Source organism: Mirounga angustirostris, unplaced genomic scaffold (genome assembly GCF_029215605.1).
Source record: "Mirounga angustirostris isolate CCGP_5_RB_7025 unplaced genomic scaffold, mMirAng1.0.hap1 SCAF_8, whole genome shotgun sequence".
In the NCBI taxonomy this organism is placed as follows: Eukaryota; Metazoa; Chordata; class Mammalia; order Carnivora; family Phocidae; genus Mirounga; species Mirounga angustirostris.
Window position 1 is genome coordinate 7,629,315 of NW_026991716.1, and position 27,382 is coordinate 7,656,696.

The 27,382-nt window shown below is 38.7% G+C and overlaps 1 protein-coding gene across 6 annotated transcripts in view; it reads right to left on the bottom strand.

The window, feature by feature from the left end:
- The window catches only part of CDKAL1 (CDK5 regulatory subunit associated protein 1 like 1), a 662,439-nt gene that overhangs the window by 334,535 nt on the left and 300,522 nt on the right, over positions 1-27,382 (bottom strand). For all 6 annotated transcript variants that reach the window (XM_054505708.2, XM_064597101.1, XM_045866302.3 and 3 more), the window contains one exon: positions 23,574-23,677. In XM_054505708.2, the coding sequence (XP_054361683.1) occupies positions 23,574-23,677 (104 nt within the window). The remainder of the gene's footprint in view (positions 1-23,573; positions 23,678-27,382) is intronic.

A 27,382-nucleotide genomic window follows, 5' to 3' on the forward strand; every position in this document is an offset into this window, starting at 1 on the left:
CATTTTCAGGTTCCAGAGGAGAAGACTGAGGCTTGGAAGGGTTCAATTACTTGCTCAAAGTCACACACCCAGCTCGCAGCCAAGTCAGGATTCAAACCGTATGACCTCACTGCCCAGGCCTGCACTAAGCTCACAGCCTGGAAAACAGGTAATCTCGTGAATGTCTGTTGAATGTACGAGGGAAAAAAAAAAAAAAAAAAATCCTGATATTTAAATGCTCTGAACACATACGAGTAAACTTCAGGAGAGAAAGTACTGCTGGCATACTTTCTGTCCACCACTACACTATGTTAAATAATAATCAAGTAATCTCCCAAGAAATAATTTTGGAGTTTTCAGCCTCTCCTCATTTGCTGCCCTAAATGAACTTATATAAACAGAAAGGAGGGGACGATGAGATGCATCTTATTAATCTTTTAATAAGGAACCATATTCAAGGTAAATGCGAGAAAAAATTACTTGGGCATCTTAAAGCACCAAATTGCTTATTACTCTCTCCCATCCTGGAGCTAGAGGTATGTTGACACCAGCTTGTCAGAGGGCAGCCCAGTCGTCGACAGAAAAGCTCTCCGAGCCTCCGTGCCACCACCCCGACCAGTACGGCCTGCAGGGACAGCCCTGCGCGCATTCATGGAGTTTGTGGAAGAAGCTCATATGGGTTTTTTTCCTCTTAATTTCCATTTTAGGAAAATTCATGGAAGTAAAATGCCAAAATGCATGGGGATTCTCTTGGTGGAAAATTTTAATGGGGTATTTTTACTGTTTATACAAAGCTCTTAAAGAACCACTCAGACTGTACAAATATTATTTTGTATTTATTAAAGAGATTGTGAAATCACTAATCTAACATCAACCATATGCAACCACAGGCTCCAGAAGATTGCCCAAATTATTCTGATACACTGTACTCTGTTACAAAATGCACAGGATAAAAAAGTTGACCATCAGATGTCACTTTATCATTACTATTTGTGTTATACAAATACATACTATAGATTCCATTAAAAATGTTCATGATTTTAATACTGGGGCGCCTGGGAGGCTCTGCCTTTGGCTCAGGTCATGATCCCGGGGTCCTGGGATGGCGCCCCACATAGGGCTCCCTGCTCAGTGGGGAGCCTGCTTCTCCCTCTCCCTCTGTCTGCCCCATTCCCCTGCTTGTACTCTGTAACAAAAAATTTAAAATCTTAAAAAAAATTTTTTTTCCCATGATATTAAGTCATATTAATAAGGAAAGCAGTCATGTGTGAATTGCACACATCACACTAGGTACCTTAAATATGTTGTTCTTAATGTTATGTGAAAATATTCATAAAAAATTAATTTAGCATGTTTAAAGCATTTTACTTTGCTACGAAATATACAGCCCTGAATGTCATTTTTCTGATTCTTTTTTCTAGAAACCACTGTAACCATTCTTAAGTGTACAGCTAGCTCAGTGGCATTAAGTATGTTCATTTTGCTGTGCAACCCTCACCATAATTTCATATTCTCCAGCTTGACTGAAAAATACGTTTCTGTTACATCTGAGGCAAAAACTAAATCAGCCTATAGAAATAAAACATGCAATTTTTAAAAAATTACCAAAGAAAATGCACTTTTGTAACCACTTACTCTTTTGGATATACATCATACTGTTATTTATAAATTATTTTTGAGGACAAGGTCCATTTGGCTAAATCGAACAGCTACTCAGACTATTTTACTTAAAAATAACAATGTAAGTGGTGACTCATTTAGAATCAGATGGTCATGTGGACATTACTAAGGCCTGTTAGCTTTACTCCAAAAAGGAAAAAAAAAACCACCTAGCTTGATGGTTTAATATATTACACACAGCTGAGATTGTGAGTTACATCATATCAGTACCACTGTTGAAAGCAACTCCCAACTAAAATGAGATGAGATACCGAACAGATGAAGTGCTGTTAAAAGTCAATGTAGCCCAGACTTAGGGGACAGAAGAATTAATGAGAAAATGAGAATCTACCAGATGGTGCTGCAGGATTCCCCGCCGCACATCCGCCACCTCAAGCAGCTTCTATACATGCAAAGCCCCAGGGTCCCACCTGGTAGCAGCATAATTACCCTAAATGTGCACTTATGTTTCATTACACCTTGGCCATTACTATGCGCACTGATTACAAGTATCAATCCCTTTTCATTTTCATACACCTCTGCAGTTCCATAGCATTCAACTGTGAAAACTCAGCACTCCACTAGCTTCTAACATGAGGCCCATGCTGATAAAACCACAGAGGGTAAATTATTTGTCACTCGACAGGGTGCCAATTCAGTTTGATAAGGATGACATCATCCCCATTTTACCAGTAACAATGGCACTAACAAGAACGTGTAATCAACAAACCTCAGTCCTCCGCTAGCCCTGGCAGGTGCAACTCTTTTTATGCTAAAAATAAGCCAACATTAGCTTCCAGCTCAAAACTATTTCTTTTATCACAATGCTAGGCAGAAGTTGGCTTCCATAAGCATCGCAGCTGCTGCCGCGGCCCGCGGCTTGTGCAGATGCCTGTGGTAATTGTATCAAGGACACACTGAAGTAAGTGCGTGTTCAGCACCACGGCTCCTGGGCAGCAGCTGGGGGCCCAAGACAAAGTGTCTTGAAGAGAATGGACCAACCCAGTGTGTAAATTACAACGATGAAGTACAAAGAGAGTCTAAGTTTAAGGGTCTAACAGAACCGCAGAACAGCATGAAAGTTCAGCGGCATCAATGGAGTCCGAACCAAAAGCATTTTCTAAGTAAGAAACAGACCCTTTCAGGTTTCACTAAAACCACTTTTAGAACGGGGGTGATATTTCGTAGGGCTCTTTCAACACCGCAGAAATAGAAAGTCATCCTTAGAAATATCAACAGTGCGGGTGAATGCTGCCCTTCCAAAAGGATAAACCATAATGCAAGTCCCCTCGTGCTGTGTGTGTATTTCAAAGCATTAAACAGAAATACAGGCATAACACCGTCCATTACGCAGCAACAACACGTGGCTTAAGAAGAAAAGGCTGATGTGGCTGGCTTTCTTCCTTATCCCCTTATGACTTACTTATTCATGCCCCCTCTATATATCAGTTTTATGTTTTTAGTCATTTCCCTTCCACCTTCTAACCTTTCCATTAGTGGGCAGAAATGAATGAATGGTGATTAAAGGCTAGTGCAGGTGATAGGTAATTAGGGAGTGCTCAATCATGACCATTTGGGTGGGGACAGGGGAAACTGATCGATGAAGAGACTGCTGAGGCCAAGTGTGCCCCTGGTGAGGAGTGGGATGTGAGGGGAGAGTAAGGGGTTCGGGCCCGACTGCCCGGCCCCACATCACCATCAGCCTTCCCCACGGTCTCCCTAATAACATGTATCCTCCCCAGAAGGGGCTCCGGATGGCCACACTCCTGCACTGGTCCTCAGACCGGCCTGAAACATACAGCGGCCTACGAACTCGTCAGAATGCCCAATCTGCCTGACTCGTAGTTGACGGCGCGACCAAACTGCTTTCTCTTTGCCCCACAGACACCCCTCCCCACACAGAACACACTCCAACCAATGAACGCCCTTTCTGAAATTTCACAGAATGACCCACACTCCTGGTAAAGAATCACACTTTTACAAATGAGAAACGACCTCAAATCAAAATAACTAAGTATTTGTTAACTTTCCAAATATTCCATTATTAATACAGTAGGTCCTTACCATCCACAAATCTCCAAGGTGACAAGGGTTATACATTAATAATTGGCTTTCCTTTACATGACATCTTGGACACAAAACAAAGATTTAGTAACTTACAACTAAAAAACCACAAGAGACTCACTCTCCATTACACTGAGATATGAATTCTAAGTGCTGGCTACACTCACTGAGCAGACAAATGACTGGATCCTCCACTCCAATCTCACAATACAGCTATTCAAATACAAATTCAAGCCTCAGAAAATTCAAATTGCTTCTCTCCACAGATTTTCAGGTTATCAAGAAACAGTTAAAAACACGAATGCTAAGTCCTGAATGCCAAAGGTCTACTACTATACAAGTCCGTAATAGGTGGCAAATGCAGTTTGCTTTAATTTTAGCTAAAGCGAGAAGAAAAAGAGTGTTTCCCATGAAGAGGCTAGGGTGGACAGGTACCAAAACTGAAGGCAATAGTAACTGTACTTGTAATCAGTGCTGGGAACCAACAGTTCACTGCCTCTGTAATAATTTCCATTTTTATGTAGCATTTCCTAGCACAATTGCCATGATGCTAAAATGTTATTACGATCATATTCAAACCATTATATCATCTGCAATCCTATAAAATAACAATTAACGGTATGTCTTCATTCAAATGATATATAGGTGAATTTTAAAGTTTCTAACCAATTTAATCACAACAGACACAACTCAAATGATTCCATTCACTTACCCATGACCTTACAATCTATAAAATACTATCTGCGTGAATATTCCAGGATTAGAAAAGATAAATTTAAAAAAGAATAAGAGCAAAATTCGGGTGTCGACCACAAAGCAAGACAGCTATGCCCCAGTCTTCAGGTTTTTTTTTTCTTTCCTGAAACAGTGTTTTTTTTTTTCCTTTGAGTGTATTTAATATTTGACAGATATATTAGCTCTCAAGCATCATTTATCATGTTTATTTTTAATAGGTTTCCCTTAGAACAGCTGCCTAAGATGCTAATCTTTTCTTTTTTCTTGAACCTTTTGTAAATATTTGAAATAGCTATTCATTAACAGTTGCACATTTATTCAGTCCTGTTGTACGGCTTGTGAACTGGAATTAGCTTTTATTTTATTTTTTCTATCTCTTGGCCAGACTAGAGAAACCCTGCTGTTTGGGTTCAATCTGTCAAGGTTCAAATTATCCTCCAACTGAGAGCTAATCAAGGGCGTCTGACCTGGTTTGCAAATAAACCAGGAACAAAAGTGGGTTGATTTTTTCTTTCTTTGGAGCACTGGTTCTCAGAAAGTAAAGCAAAACAAGAGCTGGTACAAATGCAATTTGCTTAAAATTAAAAACAGGCGCGACCAGCAACTGAAGAAAAATGGGATTTACTCAGCATTTCTGAAGTACCCACTTTGGCTATGAATCCATTTTCTTTTTAAATAGGAATTGGTTTGCAAATACATTTCAAATTCACATGCGCAGTACACCTAATGACAGTCTGTGGCATGAGGAGAACACAGATTTTAGGCAATCAAGCTACTCTGATGGGTATATTGGAAACTTTAAGTATCGTCATCGACCCCAAGCCTCAAGTTAGTATTTATTACATGTGGTGGAACAGATCTCTTGTGTACCATTAACATCATTACTATACCCATTTTAGGTACATTTCTAAAATAGGAAATAGAGAATTTTCTTTTCTTTTTTTAATTATTATTTTTTTTAATTAACTAAACTCTACCCCCAACGTGGGGTTGCAACAGACAACCCCAAGGTCAAGAGTTGCATTGCTCCTTCGCCTGAGCCAGAATTTTCCTTTATTCTGAACATTTTTAATCTCCAAACTTGAAAAGTATTTTTACAAATTAGGCAGAGTTAGTTTTAAATGTACCTTAACGAACTACTTAGTGAATGTACTTAAATGGAGTCTTATTTACAGCTATTAAAACATTTTCTCTTAGTATGGTAGGTTCCTAAAGCCTAAAATGAGTGCTTGGATCTGATTTTCAGCATTCTGTTGTCTTTAACAGGTTTCTAATCCTTTGAAACCGTTAACAGCCAATGAAACTGAAGACCTGTGAAGTGAGTCAGTGCCACCATCCAAGAACATTATGGCTGCATCACCACTAAGGGCTTCTCTCAAAATGATCACATCGGATGAGATGACCCCAGTTATCGTAATAAAGGACACTGCGCTATCGCGAGCGCTACATTTGCAACACCGAGTATCTGAGTACAATGTTTCCCTGAGTGCACACGCCACGGTGCAAAGGGTGCTGGTCCATCACTCAGAAAGCATCTGTTTCAGGACTCCTGCTCAGACCGGCAACGTAACCTCTCTGTGCTTCCCTAGAACAGGGACGAGAACGCCAGCACCTGTAATTCACTAGGTGAACGTAATGATGAAGAATCAGATGTAAAAGCGCAAAGAAAATTATTTGATGTCCACTTCTTAGGCAGCTATATTAAGAGAAGGGCCCACAAAACAGCATAACATCTGAATTATCTTTATAATCATGCTTGAATTCATCAAAAAAAAAATCACTGTCACAAATAAGAATGAAAATAAAGGCAATAAGACAATAAAACCACTGATGTGTGAAGAGTCCATTTTATGTTTCTGGTGGTAGAATACAATAAATATTTTGCAGCATATAAACTCTTATTTTCTTGGTGATAGCCATTCTGCTTCCTGGAGTCCATGTTTAAGAATGATTAGCAATATGGTGGCTGAATACATGATTAAATGTCAACAATGAGCTGGTACCCAATTTGAGAAATACCTTGTGTTACCTAAAATATATTGGCCCAAGTTTCTTCTTAGTTCTCCTTTTATCTAAATTAATCTGAACAAGCCACTCATCTTTAAGTAGCACCTTATAATCCAGCAAGTTGTGTTTTAGTGAAGAAAAACACACATTTGTTTTATAACTTGTTATCAAGCCATACTTACAAATTACAAATTGCTTCTTTTAATGTTCCAACATTCGCTATGGAAAATGTGAAATGTATACAGCATTTCACTGTCACAAATCCTCCACTTAAGAGGTACTTGACAGATGTTTGTTAAATAAATAATACTAACAAAAATTAAGATTAAATTGCACACTAACCTTCCAATAGCTAGGGAAAAAAACTCAACCAATCTCTTGTATTTACTCAAAGTAAGCTATTTTAGGTCAAAAAATATACAATAAAATGCAAAACATCAGTGAATCTCAGCAAAAACATTACAGATTTCCAAAATTCATAGGTGGTATAATTTTCATGTAATTGCGGTATTTATGAATTTACAAAGAGCACTTACTACCTGAAAACTTAGCTGCAGAAATCATATTGCTGGAAACATTCAAATGCTGGGCTAACACACTGAAGGAAATTATTTTAAAAATTTATTCAATTTATTCTCTACTTAACATAGTTCCAAGTTTCTCCTACCCCCCGTTTTTTACCAAAACTAATTACATAGTAAATTATATTTTCAAGTCAGTACAACTGTAAATGAAGGTCAGACTGTTACATATAAATTATCTCAAGTCTGAAAAATAGAGCCTAGATGTAACCAGAGTAAACACAGATGTAAAAGCAGAAATGAATTCACTTGTACACAATATGTAGCAACCGGCTTTTTCAAAGAAAACAGATATTATCTTTTTGGTTCCAGTTTTCCTCAACATTTCTTAGTGCTTAAAATAAAGCACTCACTTTATTTTAAATATTATCCAGTTTGCCATTATTTGTTAATATAATATAGGACGGGTGTACATTAATATTCACCAAAAAAGAATAGTTTTAACTGTGCCCAATTCACATTATCCTCTTAAATTACCTCACATCTGTGAACAATCCATCTTTCTCTCATTACCCATCAAGGGCACTGGCCGACTAGTACTTCCAACTCCAGCATCCATGGCCAGACATTTAAAAGGTTCACTCTGAGAGCATTTGCTACTTCGGCTTGGTAAGGCGAAACATGAAGTTTCCAGTCTACAGGAACAAGAGCCGTAAGGGCGTGCATGCATGCAGAACTCAGTTACTGAACATTAACTGTGATGTAAAGAGAAGACTCAGGCAGTCCTTATCCCAGAGGAGGGAAAGTGGAAGACACCAACATTAAAACAAGCCACTTTAACTCAACCTGCCAAGCACTGTCATGGATGCATGAAGAAAAAATTCTGTGAGAAGAGCAAATAATGTGGTACAGAATGCTGCGAATTGGTGGCCGAAGAGGAGATTTAAGACCAGAAGGCAAAGGGTCGTGAATAACCTGTCATCTTACAGGCAGGCCCTTTTTACTCGGTGTGATCCCAGCGCCTGTAATACCAGCATCGGCTGGGAACCCCACCCAAGACCTACAAGGATAAAACCTTGCAGCCAGCACTAACAAAATCCCTAAGTGATCTGTATGCACTTTGAGATGGGAGGAGCACATCCAGAGTCCAGTGTTTCTTCTGAAAAGCAGCCCAGGCATAAGCATGTGAAAGCAGGTGGGGTATGTGAACAAATGCACATAGAATACAGGTGGAACGAAAACAAAATCAACTAAAGTGGCAAAAGCATTTTCTTAGGCATCGACTTCTTTTCTCCTGTTCCTCTTCCTCCTTCTTGCCCTCTTGTTACATGGTCAAGAACAATGTATTAGCGACTAAGTATTCTCAAAGTATCACAGACTTAGCATTACATTAGCTTGGCTCATATTCATCCTGATTAGCTAATGGGAAAACTGAGGCTGAGAAAGAATAAACCAGAGCTTTCTTAAGGCCACAGAGCTAATAAACTACAGAAACAGCAGTTAACCTATTCTTTTTTTTTTTTCAAGATTTTATTTATTTATTCATGAGAGACACACAGAGAGAGAGGCAGAGGCAGAGGGAGAAGCGGGCTCCCCAAGGAGCAGGGAGCCCGATGCGGGACTCGATCCCAGGACCCCGGGATCATGACCTGAGCCGAAGGCAGTCGCTTAACCATCTGAGCCACCCAGGCGCCCTAACCTATTCTGTCTTAACCAAAATGCCACAGTACCTTAGGATTACCTGAGTTCAGTGCCATAATGCCTTATATATTAGACCGTAAACTACAAGGCTCTGATTTTTACTTCTCTCTGTGCTTAACAGTTCCTAGTGATATGCCAGTAATTGTTTAAACCATAATCCTATTATTACCACCATATTTCATTTAATGAGAAGCAGTCCTGGATATATCTGGCTAATCTTAAAAGGTGTTCTAAATATAATAAAGGTATTATAAAATTTTTATATTAAAATACATTCTTACAAAAATATCCAACACAATATACTTACACTTGTACAACACACTGCACTAAAAGTTAGTGGCTTAAACCAATAATTTATTATTACTCACAGTCCTGCAGTCCGGGCTAGGCTCAGCTAGGCAGTTCTTTTGGATCAATGCGGTAGCTGAAACATTCAACACGGCTTCTTCATTTACGAGTCTGGGGTCTCGGCGGAGAACCTAGGAGACGTGTGGGCTGGCTACGCATCTCTCTGTTCATAGGATACTGCCAGTAGGGTAGCCGGACCTCCTAACAAGGCGGCTCAGGGCTCCAAGCAACATTGCACAAGAATAAGCCCCAGTGCACGGGACAGTCCAAATCTACTTGCCTTATGCTTCCTACGACTCCCCTGGCAAAGCAAGATGCCGCAGCCAAGCTGACAGTCAGTGTGGAAGGGCCCTATCTACACTAAGTACAAATACTGAGAGGTGTGACTAAGTGAGAGCCACCAAGTTAACAGTCTACTAGGATGTTTCAACAGTTTATCCACAGGGCTTTAGGGAGGAGAAAAACATGAACTGTTAAATATTCCAAATAGTTTGCATGCCAAAAGTGCGCTTTGTCCATTGCGCACATAGCCTTTAAACCCAGAGTCCAGTCTGGCACTCTGCAAGGGGCAAGGAACACGGCCCTTTCTAATTAACTAGCTGGGACTTTCTCCCATTTGTTCTCCATGTGATTGGAGAAACAATTCACTTTTCTGGTTTCATGCTCTTGGCTTTGATCTCTGACTCTGATCATTTTGTTTTGATGCTTTTCCGGGCTACCCTTCTGGGTTTGGACTTTGGGTTCCCACCGTAATTCTGGCCATGACTGTTCTGCATATCAGCTGCATACGTGCACGCACAAGTCCTGTACCGACATGATTCATGAACCCACCCCCACCACTGAAGCCTGCCACTCACACCCACTGGGAAGGTATTCAGAGAAAGCAAACAGGTTTTCCTAACAAGATGAGAATGCAGACAACCACATATAGAGCTTCTGTTGCTTATGTCTTACTCTAAAAAGAAAACAGCATACCTAAGAAAAGAGTTTTTAGATAGATCTAAATAGAATTCCATTAATTTATGTTGTAATTTGTATTCATGCCTCCATTCAACAAGTATTTACTATGGACCTACTGCATGCCCTGCGCTATACCAAGCTCTAAAAATCCAGGGATGAATGAAACAGGCAGTCTGACTACTTTCTCAGAACTTTTTTTAAATCAAGAAATGAACAAACAAATGGGTATGAAGTACAAATCCTAAGTGCTTTGGAGGAAACGTGTGATATGACGGAGAATGAGAAGGAAAGGATTCCCTTAAATAGGGAGGTCAAAGAAGGGCCCCGTGAAGAGGGAACATTGAGGCTGATACTTTACCATCAAAGAGATGGCCGTGCAAAGACCACAGATAAACCCTTTCAAAGAAAGGGGAAAAGCCAGTGCTATGTTCAAGGAACTAAGGAAGAAGGGCTGGATGATAACGGGTTGGAAAGACAGTGGGGCAACGAGGAGTATAGAATGGAGAACGCACACCCCGATCACATGGCGCCTCCTGGGCTCTGCTGCCGAGTTCAACTGTATTTTCCTCCAAATGCAAACCACCTTGCATGGATTCCAGCAAGTCTCTGCTCTTCTAAGAAGCTACCACTTAGTCTTCCGGCCCACAACTTTTCTCTCCCTAAGCTTCTCCTACCCCCATGTCTTTTCTCCCCACTTACCCTCTGAACTGTCTTTCAAAGAAGACATTCTTAATGCTATTCCATGGAGCGGAAGCAGCTGAGGCCAGTGGTGAGGGAACTACGGGAGTGAGCAGGAGCTTAGGGAAGTCTCCTGACCTCGGGCTCCATGTTCCTCATCTGAAAATGAAGGGCAAAAGCAACTGCAAAGGTTTCCCACTAGCCGGCTCTTCTTTGATTTATTCACAGAACTGCCATTTCAACCACAGAGCTGGACAGGAAACAGAATCGGTGAAGCCAGGGGGCTTTCAGATTTCTCCTGAAGAAGTCTTCATTCTTTATTATCATTTGTAAAGAGTAAATTCTCAGAATATCAGGCTACTCTATGCTCAATCCGAATCCACCAATTCCAAAATTAGGTACAAATAAGTTTCAGTTTATCAAGTGTTCCAAATGGTCCCATTTCTGTTTACCATATCTCAGTCAAGAAATAAAAAGTGACTCTATTTCAAATGTGTGATTTAATTTTCTAAACTGAAAAACTCTGATAATCTAAAATATGCAGACGATTGTGTTTATGCCATCTAAAAGGATATGTACTTTTAGAAAATTTAGAAAATATTAAAAGCAAAAAATATTAATATGCTTTTGTCCCTCCAACAAAAGTAACCTATTGGCTTAATTTCTCCTTTCTTTGTACTTAATTATTTTTGCTTGCTTATTAAAAATAGTTGTGATTGTATAGTACATATGATTTTACAGCATGTTTTTTAACCCAGTTATGAAACAACACTTTCCAGGTTATTATAAACTTTGTAAACACTAATACTCAAAATTGTGTGATACTCCATCATGCAAATATATCAAAATTAAGTGCTTTCCGAACTAGAGAACTGTGGATTTCAGCTACCAATATAGATTTAGCATTTCTTAAATTTATTCTTCTCAAATAAAGAAAAATAAACAAAGGCACACCTTATCTCGAGGAAATATACTTTACAAACTACACAAATGGGCATATTCTTTCTATACCTATAAAAACAAATTAGCTAATTACTTCAATCATGTTAGTACACAGTAGGGGATTATTTCCACAATATACATACATTTGTTTTATAAAATACATTTGAGAGAGAAATGCTCCTTTGTGCTTCTAATTATGACAGTGTGATATTCTGCTTGAAAGGCTCGACTCAAACCGAGCCCAAAAAGTGGTATTTAAAGAGAAAAATCAATACAAATTTATACATCAAAAAGAACCAAACTACAAAAAAAAGAACAAAAAAATCTAGGCTGGTGATTCTCAAGCCTGTGCAGCTTTTAAAATAAACATTCCCCAGCTTAGTCTAGCTCAGAACCAGACTCTTTGGAGGTGAAGCCTCGGAACCTGTATTTGAAACTCCGCATACAAATCCGATGAGAGGCCAGGTATGGGACGAATGGAACCGCACCGTGCCCACACTGCAGCTATTATGTGGGAAAAAGTTTTAGTTTATCGCCTCACATCAATGGTGTGTTTCTTCTCCACTTCCACTGAATATTTTGATTACCTGACTCGGTGTATTTATTTAATGAGGGAAGTTTTTCTAGACTTAAGTTTCTAGAAGTGGTCCTTACCACATGCATCTAAGTCGTCTGGAGTGATTCATTTGAAAATGCAAATCCCTGGGCCTAAGGCAGACCTACTGAATTAGGAATCTGGCCGCATGTCTGCCTTCCCCCCCTCCCCCCAATTTATTTATTTATTTTAGAGAGAGAGAGAGAGAGAGTAAGACAGGGGAGGGGCAGAGGGAGAATAGCACGCAGACTCCTTGCTGAGCGCGGACCCGAACGCGGGGCTCGATCTGAGAACCCTGAGATCATTATCTGAGCCGAAATCAAGAGTACAATGCTCAACACTGCTCAACACTGACAGAGCCACCCAGGCACCCCTACCCTTTAAAAAAAAAAAAAAAAAAGCTTTGTTTATTTTACAGAGAAAGAGAGAGTGCAAGAGAGGGGAGGGGCAGGGAGAGAGGAAGTGCAATTTTAAATACATAACCCAAAGGTCCAGGGGTTATTCAGAGACAGTAAAGCTTAAGATCCACTTTTATAGATGATTATTACTGCACCATCCTTCACCTTCCTTAACTAAAACGGAACAAATCAAAAAGATCTATGTGGAGTGTATGGTCATCTAATCATTCGTTCTTTCCCTGATTCGTTCAATTCATTCTTTCATCAGATCTTGCTCATTCTTCCCCAATTACATTTTTACAGGTTAAACCCTCTTACCCCCAGGTTCTAATCCTTCTTTTGCTGAACTAAAAGGGGCACTTATTCTTTAAAGGCAGCAATCTAAATCAAACTTTTTCTTTCTTACATTACAAATAACAAGAAATGTGTTGGAACTCACCAAGAGAGATAAAAAATATATATATATTAACAGAGAGCAACAAATAAAAAGAAGTACAGAAATTTATAACCTCTGCAGAACAGCCAAGGTCCCACTAACAAATATTTTTTTTCATGCAGAAAATTATGCTCGCCACACCTGACATTGTGCAAGTATGTTTACTGCAATTTAATAGCCACACAAGCAGGAGAAGAGATTTAATAATTTTTCAGCTGGAATGAATTGACAGCCAGTGGCAGAAAACTGCAGACTCCACAGAATCAATAAAAGCTGCTGGTACCACCAAGTAGTACTTTTGCCCAGAAAACATCTCACAAAGGTCAGGCTTACAAACTACTAGGTAGCAGTACCACTTTCACGTCTTTCCAGGGCTATTAAAATTCCATTAAACAACTTTCCAGGGGCGCCTGGGTGGCTCAGTCGGTTAAGCGACTGCCTTCGGCTCAGGTCATGATCCCGGGGTCCTGGGATCGAGTCCCGCATCGGGCTCCCCGCTCTGCAGGGAGCCTGCTTCTCCCTCTCCCACTCCCCCTGCTTGCGTTCCCTCTCTCGCTGTGTCTCTCTGTCAAATAAATAATAAAAATAAAATCTTTAAAAAAAAAAACAAAACAACTTTCCAAAACTAACTTGCAGCCTTTAAAGTTCACCAAAATGATCCCGGAGACAGATCAGCCTCAGTTTCAGACACTGAAAGCAAACCTTTGGTTAACTTCTGTCCCCCATCACCAAAAAATCTTTTGCAGAATTCTCTTTAGTAAAAGAAAAAAAAAATCAAAGCAAATACGTATTTATTTATAACTATACATGTGGACCTAAGTGCGATGTACCCCACTTAGTGAAAATGATAGATACCCGTTAACTATGAGGAAATAGTTTCCAGAAGTAAATTATTTCTGTTGCAGATCTTGGAAAGCCACCACCACGAAATATCTGGTGTCATAAAATCAAGCCAGTGTTATAAGACACAGTACGCAGTTGTGCCTGAAGAACAGCTGAAACTAAGCAATATCTCTTGCCCACTTTAAAATTTAGCTTTTCCAGGCTATATTTTCATTACAGGTTCCAAGTCGCATATGGAATTTCATCAGGCCCCATCAACTCAGGATTGGCAACTCATTCAACATTTATTGAGCACCTACTAAACCAATATGCACACTGCTCATATGCCTGACCCCATGCCCTCCTGGCTCAGTCTTCCAGCCTAAACCACAGAGGTAAGGAAAAGGGAAACGTGCCACTGAGGACAGAGTCTCCATCTCTGGGCAGAGATGCACGGCAGGAGTCTTCATTAAGTGCTTTAGTTTTCCTCCAAAAGACATAACTTCTTATTTGCTTATTTGATCTCAAAAGCAGAGGATTTGCACTCAAGCAAAACAGAATACGGGCACCTTCGGACCATAAAAGAGAGGAAAGAACTCCGCTGCCCTACTCAGACCAAATGCCTGGCTGAAAGCGCTGCATTGATAGTGGGAATTGCGCCATGTGTTCCTCTAAATCAGCCAAATTTAAGAATGCATCCCCATAGATGCATATTAATTATACTCATGCATTTTTGTACTAATGTATTATGTACAGTATAAAATATATGCAAAAGAAAAATTTCAAGAATGAGAAAATACATAAACACAAATGTTACTATCTTCTTCCCGCAGTGGGATGCATCATCTTACAGGATAACCCAGGGTGTACAGACCCCTCCTTTCTCAGTCTCTACTGTGGGATTCCTTGGTGGTGCCCGAGGGCTTTCAAGTGGGACCAGGTCGCTACAAAGTCACAGCTAGTTAGGATGTATTGTTTTAGACTCCCCAGAAAGCCTTTCAGAGTGTTACGCTTTTCAGGGCTCAGCTACAAGTTTTAACAAGGAATGCCAAAATATGCAACTTTAAGAAAGCAGAATGTAAATTTCAGTGTTAAAGGAATGCCGTTGAGAAGCACTACATCTCTCAGTACTCTCTATTCGAACTCACACGTGAAAATCTTTCAAATCGAATGCCAAGCTGGGTTTTTTTCCTTATAGACAACAAGTTTGCCAGAAGTTCAGTCTACACTGCGTCTGTGACGATGGCCTACTTTCAGTGTGCAATTCCCCATCAACTCTTGACTTTTCTGTCCTCCCCTGTTTTCCCAGGGTCTCGTTATTTTAAATATAATTCTATACTTGTGTATTGGCAAGCTGTTTTGCAGAACACAATGGAGCCAAAAAATACAACTTCAATAACAGTGGGGGACAGATGACACTCTAGATTTCCTATGGATGGATACAAAAAGGTATTCCCGGAAGCTCCAAGGTTTCTGTACTTTGGATTTTATGTTCTCTGAACTAGGAAAATTCTGAGAACTAGGAACAGATTCCATTCTGCTGAACAGCCTCAGGACTGCGTCCTTGTTTCCCACATGGAAGGTCAGCTGTCTGCTCAAGGGCCAGCAAACCTTATCCAGTGGCCTCCATATCTTATCGGCAGAAATAATCAAAGGCTGATTATAATAATGTATCGTTATCCCCCCTTTTCTAAAGCACGCGCCTATTAGCAGAAACATGAACTATTTCTGACAAATGCTCAATAAATACTTGTCAAATGAATGGAAAAATAACTATATAGTTGCAATAGTTACTTCAGTGAAGGAGTCACTCCCAGTGTCTCTCACAGACTGCTAGCATCACAGAAACCCCAAGATTCGGAACACAAGTAGATTCTACTTAGGATACTAAGCATGCTCCAATGGCGGTGGCGGACAAGAACTCTGTGGAGAGGACTGTGAGGAGAAGCCCTGGTTGATTGGTAACAGGGGCCCAGCGCTAGGGAAGGTGGAGAGGTAACCCAGGTGTGGTCGATTTGTGGACACCACCCCAGGTACATAATGGGCATTTTGGAAATCCAGGTGCTTACACATGTTAATAGGCTCAGTGATTTTTGTTACCTGCTTCCTGGTTCTGGGGGCTTGAGTTCTCATTAGCCCAACTTGCTATCCTGTCCTTCTAAACTAGGAGGAGCTCCTCAATGACAAGACCCGTGTATTCGTTGTTTTGTTTTTCATCTTTTTAGCTCCCAGACAGCACAGTAAATACTCAGTAAGTGTCGTTGACCCTTTTGTGATACCTCAGGGACAACAAAAATCATTGCCCCTTTTACCTTAAATAAGCACCTTTGCATTCTGAAACAGCCCTCCGCTGACTCTTGGCGGGGGGGGTCGGGAAACTGATAACACGTCTGGTGCCCCTCCCACATCTCTAAGTCAGCTCTTCCTTACTCATCACCAGGGTTTCCTCTCAGAGATCCCTCTCAGTAGAGGGGGAGAGGGTCAGCTCATTTTACAGCTTCCACCAGAAGTTCTCTCAGCTAGTGGTTCTCAACTCATTCTCGGCTCCAGTACACTAGACTCACCTGTATTCTAGAAAGCGCAGGGCTCCCTGTCCACAGAAAGTGTGGTGCGACTCAGGAACAGGACACAGACATCAGTCTGGCTTTGGTGTTATAACTGCCAAGTGACTAAAATGAACAGCCAGACTGAGAGCACCGATCTCTTCGAGATCAACATTAGGCCCTAGAGACCACATCCTCCTTCTCTTACGGACTGATGACCTATATTAGCATATTAGAAACAACGGGAAGTTCTGCCACAGAGTCTTCTCTAATTTGTTCAAGTCAGCTTTTCCCAAAGGTGACCAATGAACACTTTCATCCATAATTTCCTGTTATAAATATGCTTTAATGGAACACGGCCACACCCATTCGTTTCTGTATTGTCTGTGGCTGCTTTCATGCTTCGGGGGCAGAAATGAACAGCTGCGACAGAGGCCTTAGGGTTCACCAAGCCTAAAAAACTCACTACCCGGCCCTTTCAAGAAAACATCTGCCGCACCTGGACCGGTATGTTAAGGAATACAGGAAACTCCCATTGTCTGAAGGTTCACGTGAGGCCACTTTGCTTTTATGAAAGACCTAGGTTACTACCTGTTTTCTGCTAACTGCGAGAAATCCAAAGAGGATTTTCGTTTTTACCAGAAAAAAAAAAAAAAGGCGAGAAGTGAAAACAGCATTTAGCATTTGTCTTGCAGCTAGCCACGAAAGGAGGCAGCATGACGCACCCTGAGCAGCGAGTGGCCCCTCAGAGCTCCTCCCCAGGAAAGCACACTCAGCCTCGACGCCGGCACTGAACTGTCTGTGAGCATCCGTGTTCAGCCCCGCTGATTTTGTGGATCCATCGGCAAGATGTGTCTGTCCTAAGATATCAGTAAAGCCTAAGAGGGGTTATTTCTGGGGTCTGGGAAATACTCAAGATTTTTTTCCATATAAATTAATGGTAATTGCTTCTTTGCTTCATGCCGCCTCAGCTTACGAAGTATTTTGTGGGCATGCTCTCCTTGCGCAGAGCGGGGAAAACCTGTGCGCTAAAGAACTACTAATGTAAGCCGGCCAATTCAGGCTGGATTCTAAAGGTTCTGAGGCCAGGCCTCTGAGGGAAGGGGCTCATTGAACAGGGTCTCACCTCTACTAAACCGTGGTGGCTCAGCTTTTACTTTTCAAATTTCATTTGAAGAAAGGATTTTCTTTATTGCTTAAAAAAAAAAAAAAAAAAAAGACTTGAACACCACTGTCTTAGAAACTCAGAGATCTGAATAGGCAAAGGCCAGGTAAATTATACTCTGCTTTGCCAAGGAGACTTAACTAGCATTCTCTGAAATCAAAGTGATTAATCTTAACATATTTAAATTGAGTATCTGACACCTATTTAAGCAACATGTCCACCTATCAAGTTACATGTATTATTGCACATCATATTTATTTAGCTCTCCCATTAAAGTTTTTTTGAAAAGTTACAATTTAATATTATATTTTGGGGGGTGCCTGGATGGCTCAGTGCTTAAGCGTCTGCCTTCGACTCAGGTCATGATCTCAGGGTCCTGGGATTGAGCCCCACATCAGGCTCCCTGCTGGGCGGGAGGCCTGCTTCCCCCACCCCTCTCCCCCTGCTTGTGTTCCCTCTCTCACTGTCTCTCTCTCTGTCAAATAAATAAAATCTTTAAAAAATAAAAATAAAATTATATTTTCGGATTTTTAAAGAATCAACAGAAGAAAAGGCCATGTAGAGACTATATCTTGAATTTCTACGTATGACCAGCTAAAAGCATTTTATTATATTATTCAGTGTCTCTTATGAAAGGAAAATAATTCTCAGTGTCTACAGTCTTGAAACATGTACCTGCCTCATTATAACCTATATGCTTCCTTTTACACACTCATATCAAAGTATATAAATCACTGTATTTCCTTATTCTTCTGTAGAGCCAGGATTCACCAGTTTGTAAAATTATCTTCCCTCTTTGCAAACACAATACAACATTTTATACAGCTTTTATTTTCAGGGTCCATTACATGCACAATCCTTTAATGTAAGCTGCCTAAAATCCTCCTTGGAAGTTGACAGTGTATAATAAACACGTAAATTAACATTATTAATCCTACAGAAGAAAGAAATTTCTCTGTCAACACAGCACAAATGAAAAGATAAAGGAGTAAACGAGATATTGAAATAACTGCCATATAAATTAACAGGATGCAATTATTGGTCTCTTCTCTGATCTCGGATCAGAATCAATATATAGCAATCACTGCTAACGGTGATGAGTCAAATGTGGCTTGATATAAACTGTAAAATTCAACAATCTAAGTTCATACACCCGAAAATCAAATACTGCTCATGTCCCTTCCTCCCTAAAAGGTCAGGAGGTAATGTTTTCCAGTTGCATTGAGTAATTAATCTAACACATGATGGACAGTATCTTTGCAAGTCTCAAACAGAATTCATTTTTTTAAATTTCAACATTAATACTAAAATCACTAAACACCAAGAAATTTTCTCCCTGCTTTGAATACTTCATCTTAATTTATTTACCTTTCCATGACCAGTTTATGCCACTTATCCTGAGAGGGTTTTTCAGATTTATGAGGGAGAGAAAAGGTAGCAACACACAAATGAGATCTAGAAAACACACAATCGCTATAAAAATAGCTCATCCATCAACTCTACATTTTGATTCCAGAGACAGCAGTGAACGGTGTTGTTTCCACACCACTCACCCAGCACACTTAAAAAGGTTTGCTCCATCACTTACACAACTGAAACCAATTGATTAGCTGCTAGAGAAAAATCAATACAAATATCCTAGAAAACACTAGCTTGTAAATTCATTCTGGCCCCAACAAAGTCCTGGTCACAGCTTGACATGCTTTTCTAGATATCTAAAATGCAACCATGTCAAACCCCAGTCCCCAAACACCGCGATGCCCAGGAATTTTTAAAACCTAAATCTCAGCAGAGGTGAGGAGGTGAGGGGAAAGTTTTCCCCACAGGCTGTTAGAACAATGAGAGGAGAAGCTCAAGTTACTTGATAAATCTTATATTCAGAACTGGCCACAAAAATGATAAACATGTTGAGAAGGTGAAAATGTCAAGGGGACTGGGTTGAGAGAAAAAGGGAAAAAAGGAGAAAAGAAAAAAGCTAGGAAACCAACCAAATATAAATACATATATACATAGATATATGTGTGTGTGTGTATATATCTATGTATTTTTTGTAAAAGGCAAACTAAAGTTTTTATTTAAAAACATAAATAATTTTGACTTTAACGCTATCCATTCAAAATTTAATGAGCTCTCTTTCTCGCTTTTTGGCAGCTGAATGTATAGTCAGTCTATTTTTGGTGCTTTGGGAATCCACTGTACATTCAGAATGATTTCATGATTATTTCAGAATCTCTTCTGAATGCTCCCTTGTCTTTGGGTCAGCCCTTAGTCTCTTCATTCATTAGACTACTAAGAAATAAATTTTTATGAATATAAAATGTTTCATAAATAAGCTATTCAGAAAGAAATTGTGCTCTTATTGTACCACAGGACAGGCAATCTGGGTTCTATCCCTATTCTACAACTGGTTCAGAGTTTTTAAAAGTCATTTGGTATTTCTGACACACAGTCATCAAAAACTTTAAGAAAAAGAAAGGAAATGTACTTTTCAGGATGGGAAATTTAACTTCCACTGACAGAGTGGCTTTCATAATACTAAAATTTATTGGCAGTATAGTTAGGGTTTTCATCTTAAAGTATCCTTTCAAAGAACCATATTGTTTATTATTAATTATAGGGCCATTTAATAATAATGGTGTCATGCAGAATTTAAGGGGTTCTAGCTCAAAGAATATTCCTAACACCTGAATTATTAAAGAACAAATATGCAAAAGTCACAGAGATGAGAGAGAATTTCTTCTATTATATTTACCTCAATAATTATTCTTCACCATTTTAAAGCTCACATATAGGAAGTCTGTAAGATCAGTAATATCCCAATGTCCTTTGCAGAAAAAAAGATAATTAACTTAAGGCCTTTAAAATGTGAGCTATCGACAGGTACTTCCTATAGTGGAAAAAAGGGTATAAGGCCATTCTCAGCATGAATTTGCTTTTCTCAAATTAAGAGAATGAAAGGTAACAGTCACACTAAATAGTTTCTTTCTATAGAGGCATTTTTCCTAAAACATGTTTTAGCAGCAAAAGAAAATCTGTCATTTGACTCTAGTCATTAATGTCTGTTACAGATGATTCAATATTCTCACTCAAAATTAGACTCCTTGGATTCACTTTAAATTCCTTCAGTTTAAGTAACATGTCTTCTTCATAAGAAGAACACAGCCAATTACTTCCTGTAAGTTATCTCAAATTCTCACAACAAACAATACTTAATGTCACAGTAATGAGAAAACCACGGGCTGGAGGGGGCCACATACCTTCTTCAGACCACAGTGGCTGGTCAGCAGCAGAACACGGTTTCAAATTCAAACTCTCCTATGGCAAAGAGCATCTAATACCTAACAACTTGAAGTTTTCCTAACCACTCTGGCTTGCCTAGGAAGTTATGACCTCAATATTTTAGTTAACACTATCATACATCAATCAAATGAGCTCACCAGTCCCAAAAGTAGCATTCAGTTTCAGCTTTTTTTTTTTAAGATTTTTATTTTATTTTTTTATTTTTATTTTTTAAAGATTTTATTTATTTATTTGAGAGAGAGAATGAGAGAGAGAGAGAGAGAGAGAGAGAGCGCATGAGAAGGGGGAGGGTCAGAGGGAGAAGCAGACTCCCTGCTGAGCGGGGAGCCCGATGCGGGACTCGATCCCGGGACTCCAGGATCATGACCTGAGCCACCCAGGCGCCCAGTTTCAGCTTTAATATACAGATAAACAAGACACCGGAAGGATGTTACGTGGCCAGCATTCCCTGGCTGGGAATAAAAAGGCAATACACCAACACACGCATACCCAAACACACACACATGATGATGGAAGCAATACTAAATAAATCTCTTCGAATGCTTCCTCTGTGAATAAACACTACATCACTGCTAACCTCTGATATATTCTTTGTAACATTCACCTTAACTGGCCCAACCCACGAGGCTATGATGATGCTAAATGACAATAAAGTCTGACCGAAGTCACACCCTGTACTTCCATTGCTCAGAGGGCGTTTCCAAAGATAAGTAAGATAAATCAGAGAACTACGTTGGATATCTTCAGAAAAATTCTATGATTGGTTTATAAAAACTATGATTATTCCTTTCTGGTTTTTACCTCAAGTCAAATGTAATACATAAATGTGTCCAATTAAGGAGCACATGTGATGTAATGAGCACTGGGTGTTATATAAGACTGATGAATCACTGACCTCTACTTCTGGAACTAATAATACACTATATATTAATTAATTGAATTTAAATAAAGATCAATCAGTCAACGTGTCCATACTAAGTCATGAAGCAATCACATCAAAATGTTAGGATAGGTTATAGGTGAAGATAGATATAAGGGAGCCAAGAGAATACATTCACGTCCTAGATGGTGATTTATCAGTTTTAGATCTTTAAAATAAATTTTCAGAGTAAAGTGAGAAAATTTATTTAAGAGTTATATTTAGCTGCGGATAGAAATGCATAATGTTGGAAAAGTACTTCGAAAGAACTAATTCGGGGCGCCTGGGTGGCTCAGTTGGTTAAGCGACTACCTTCGGCTCAGGTCATGATCCTGGAGTCCTGGGATCGAGTCCCGCATCGGGCTCCCTGCTCGGCAGGGAGTCTGCTTCGTCCTCTGACCCTATCCCCTCTCATGTGTTCTCTCTCTCTCATTCTCTCTCTCTCAAATAAATAAAGAAAATCTTTAAAAAAAAAAAAAAAAAAGAAAGAAAGAACTAATTCATACTCCTACCAATTTGCAGTGTTTGGTGGATAGCTCATAGAGTTTTAATATCCCCATTTTCTGACAAATATATGGAAAAATAAACACCAATTAGAATGTCAGCAAAGGCATCATTTTTCAAATAGATTAGGTTTCTGTGCAAATTTATGCCCTTTCTGAACACACCTTAACGTAGTCATGTTGTACAAAAGACAATCACTCAGACTGTTTTTCAGATTAGATAATTATCTGGCTCTAAAACAGAACACTGGCAGGAGTCAATGAGTTGCCTTTTATTTCTTGTTCAATATAAGTTGAATGTGAATGAAGGAAGGGACTGAACTAAGAATGTAAAAATAGAAAAAAATTGTTGGGAGGTGTTAATAAATCAATCGAGGGTACTTTTCTCTCTATTATAAAGAGCATTCCAAATTCATGTTGATAAAAGCTCTACATAGATTAAATAAAGAAACGCGTTCGGAACTCATGCTTTCACTTCGAGGGTGTGACGTACTGAAAGCAGCACTCCAACTTACTTGCTAAAAGGAAAAGTACATTGCCAGTAACTATTAACCCACAAGATCACGAGACAATAGATTATATCATATTGGGTGTAAAGACACACCAGCATTATACACACATACTATAAACAAAGACAAAAGAGGAAGTTTATGGTTTAAGCAGTTATGTGTCAACACAACTGTGACTCATGTTGAAGGTAAGTCTTATTATATGCTGAGAGATACCTAAACAATCACATTTTCCAGCAAGTGATGATTCGGAAGTAGCTGGTCACCCACACAAAGAATTATCCTCATTAGGACTCTCTACTGGTACCACTCTTTGCTGGTCCAAAGTTCTGCAGGTAAAGAGGGTTATCTTCATTGACTGATAGTAAAATCTACCTTTTGCAAGACTCCTGGAAACACTTATTCACTCTACATTCCAAACATCCAAAAAGTACCAAAGAAAGAGTCGGAAATCTTGAAAAGTATTTCTCTCAGTCCACAAAAGTCTTAACACACATCAGACAGTCATGGATTTCATTTTTACTTTTTATTTTTGTCTTTTCTGTGAAGGGAAAGTGGGTGATAAAGTTCAAAATTCATCATAAGAAAATGGAAGAGTGGTAAAAGAAGAGTAATGTGAATACTAGAACCTGGCTGAGTGATCTGGTAACATTTCTGCCATATAGACTAAAATATTTATGAACTCTTCAGAAAGCTAAAGAAGCATGTATTTAAAGTGAAGGGTTATTTAGAAGACTATTATAATTTATTAAGAAGGCTAAAATCGCACATAATTCTAGAAACTCTTACCTTGAAAAGACTGTCTGGCTCTTTCTACCAGTTCATCAATTGGGTAACTGGCCAAATTTCCTCTGGCGTGTTTAGTTTTGCAGTAGGTACAAGCATTGAGACACCTGTTCAAATGATAGCAATAAATGAGGCTCAAGTTTTTAAAAAAGATAGTACACACTTAACATGGAAAAAGACCTAAAACATACACCAAGATGTTATTTTAGTAACATGTGCCACTTTATATGAAAAATACCAAAAAACCAATATCTATCATACTTCATACTTATTTTATTTCCACAAGGCACAGAAATTTACAATTTGCAATTTTTTTAAGTTTCAACTATTCAAAAATGCACGAATCACACAGTATTATCTTCAAATGAACATATCAGTGAGGAACAAAGTTTATAAATGCTTACAATGATTAAGTGATCAAAAGAAACATAAAAGATCCACATTTTTTTTAAACCTGTGACATTGCTTGGTCATTGTAAAAGAAATTTAGTATTGCTTATGTATACTGTATTATTTAGAAATAATAAAAAATATTCATTTAACTTTTAACTAATGATATAAGAATAAATAGGCAACATAGCATTCTCATAAAAAAATACACCCTTAGAAATTTTCAGATAACATTTTTCACTCCTGAAGTCAGAAAAAATATATTAAAACAAGTCCACTGAATACTCCCTAGGATTATATTAGAGAAAGTAAACAAGGAGAATGACATTAGTTTTGAAAAATAAAAAAATAGATTTCCCAATAGTCTGTAGACATGATAAAGAGTTATCTTTGAAAAACTAAAACACTGGTTCTACTCTCATAATTTTTAAATATAATTTAAATAAATTTTGTTATTCTAAAAGAAATAGTTACAACATAATAGAACAGTCCTACACCAAAAAGGCTCAACAACACTGAACAAAACAAGAAAATAACTCTTCATTGATTCAACTGCTAAAATGAACAGAAAAACACCATCATAATACAAATGCTTTAAAATTTCAAAATGAGAAAAAAATGAACTTTTAATAATTGAACCTAACCAATGTGTAATTTTGTTAATATTTCACTATGAGATACATGTGAATCACTGTACTCAGCCAAATATGCAATGCTTAATTTCTTTTTTTTTTACAAGATTTTATTTATTCATTTGAGAGAAAGAGAGGACGAGAGAGAGAGAGAGAGAGAGAGAGAATGAGCAAGAGGATAGGCAGAGGGAGAAGCAGACATCCCGCTGAGCAGGGAGCCCAATATGGAGCTCAATCCCAGGACCCCTAGATAATGACCAGAGCTGAAGGCAGACGCTTAACAGACTGAGGCACCCATGTGGCCTGCAATGCTTCATTTCTGATAATTTTTGCAAGGCACTCTTAAGTAACACATATATTTAGAAATGATTTTTACTGTTTATCCAACCACATAATCTTAAAAAAACTACCATTCTTTTCTTCCTAAGCCATTTACTTTTTTTTTTTTTTAAATAAAACACAGATTGTGTCCTCTCTCTTATGAGCACAAATTCTAGTCTCCCAGTTGTTATAGGTCTTCTCTTTTCAATTTCCATCTGTTCCATAAGAAGGGAAAAGAAAAAACTGTTGCTGGCTCTCCCTGGGCGAGTAACTCACTTTTGTTTAGTCTTGACTGAGCATCAGACACTTTCCTGGATGTTTTATACACATTATCTCATTCACCATTCTAGAGTTCAGTGTTACTATCCCCATCTTACAGATGAAGAATCTACTTCAAAAATGTCTGATAATCACCTGATACCACAGAAATACAATGAGACATTATATATATATATATATATATATATGCTATATGGTTGTTCATAGCAGACAATCTGAAGAAATCTAGAAGAAATGGACAATCTAGAAGAAATGCACCAATTCCTAGAAACATACAACCTACAAAGATTAAGTCATGAAGAAATAGAAAATCTGAATAGATTAATAATGAGTAAAGAGATTGAATCATATCCCACCAAAGAAAAGCACAGGACTAGATAGTTTCACTGATGAATTTTGTCAAACATTTAAAAAAGAATGAATACCAATCTTTTCAAACTCTTCCAAAAAGCAGAAGAGGAGGGAACACTCTCAAACTCATTCTATGAGGTTGTTATTATCCTGATATCGGAGCCGGATAAGGACATTTTAAGACAAGAAAACTACAAGTGAGGGGCGCCTGGGTGGCTCAGTCATTAAGCGTCTGCCTTCGGCTCAGGTCATGATCCCGGGGTCCTGGGATCGAGCCCCGCATCGGGCTCCCTGCTCGGCCAGGAGCCTACTTCTCCCTCTCCCACTCCCCCTGCTTGTGTTCCCTCTCTCGCTGTGTCTCTCTCTGTCAAATAAATAAATCTTTAAAAAAAAAAAAAAAGAAAACTACAAGTGAATATCCTTCATGAATACAGAAGAAAAAATCTCAACAGAATACAAGCATACCAAATTCAACAGCATACTAAAAGAATCACATACCACGATCAAGTGGAATTCATCCCTCAGAAACAAGGATGGTTCAACACAGACAAATGAAGAAATGTGATACAACACATTAATAGAATTGAGGATAAAAATCGTATGTTCATCTCAATAGATACAGAAAAACTATCTGACAAAATTCAACATCCATTCATAATAAGAAGGTTCAACAAACTGGGTATAGAATACTGTACTACAAGACAATAAAGACCATACATGACAAACCCACAGTTTACATCATACTCAGTGGTGAAAGGGTCAAAGCTTTTCCTCCAAGGTCAAAAACAAAGGCAACCACTCTTCCCATTCCTATTCAACACAGTCATGTAAGTCCTAGCCAGGGTAATTAGACAAGAAAAATAAATAAAAGGCATCTTAATCAGAGAAGTAAAATTATGTTTGCAGATGACATGATTTTTTTTTAAGATTTTATTTATTTGAGAGAGAGAGACAGCGAGAGACAGAGAGAGAGAGTGAGCACAAGCAGTGGAGGAGAGGGAGAAGCAGGCTCCCTGATGAGCAGGGAGCCTGACTCAGGGCTCAATCCCAGGACTCTGGGTCATGACCTGAGCCCAAGGCAGATGCTTAACAGATTGAGCCACCCAGGTGCCCCTGTTGATGACATGGTCTTATCCATAAAAAATCCTAAAAACTCCACCAAAAACCTGTTAGATCTAATCAATGAAGTTAGTAAAGTTAGAGGATACCAAATCAACATACAAAAAAACAGCAGCATTTCTCTACCTACACTAACAATGTATCTGAAAAAGAAATAAAGAAAATAATCTCATTTACAGTAACACCAAAAACGATAAAATATATAGGAACAAATTTAACCAAGGAGGTAAAAAACCTGTACACTGAAAATAATAAGACAATGATGAAAGAAACTGAAGAAGATACAAATAATTGGGAGAAATAGTCCATGCTCATGGATTGGCAGATTTAATACTGTTAAAATGTCCATACTGCTCAAAGATGTCTATAGACTCAATACAATCCCTATCAAGATTTCAATGGCATTTTTTACAGAAATAGAGAAAATAATCTTACAATTTGTCTGGAACTACAAAAGACTCTTAATAATAGCTAAAACAGTCCTGAGAAAGAACACAGCTAGGAAGCATCACATTTCCTGATTTCACACAATATTACAAAGCTACAGTGATCAAGACATTATGGTACTGACATAAAAACAGACAAACAGACAAATGGAAGAGAATTAAGAGCCCAGAAATAAGCCTATGCATATACACTCAACTAATATTTGACAAAGGAGACAAGAATATTCAATGGAGAAAAGGTTAGTCTATTCAATAAATGTTGCCAGGAAAACTG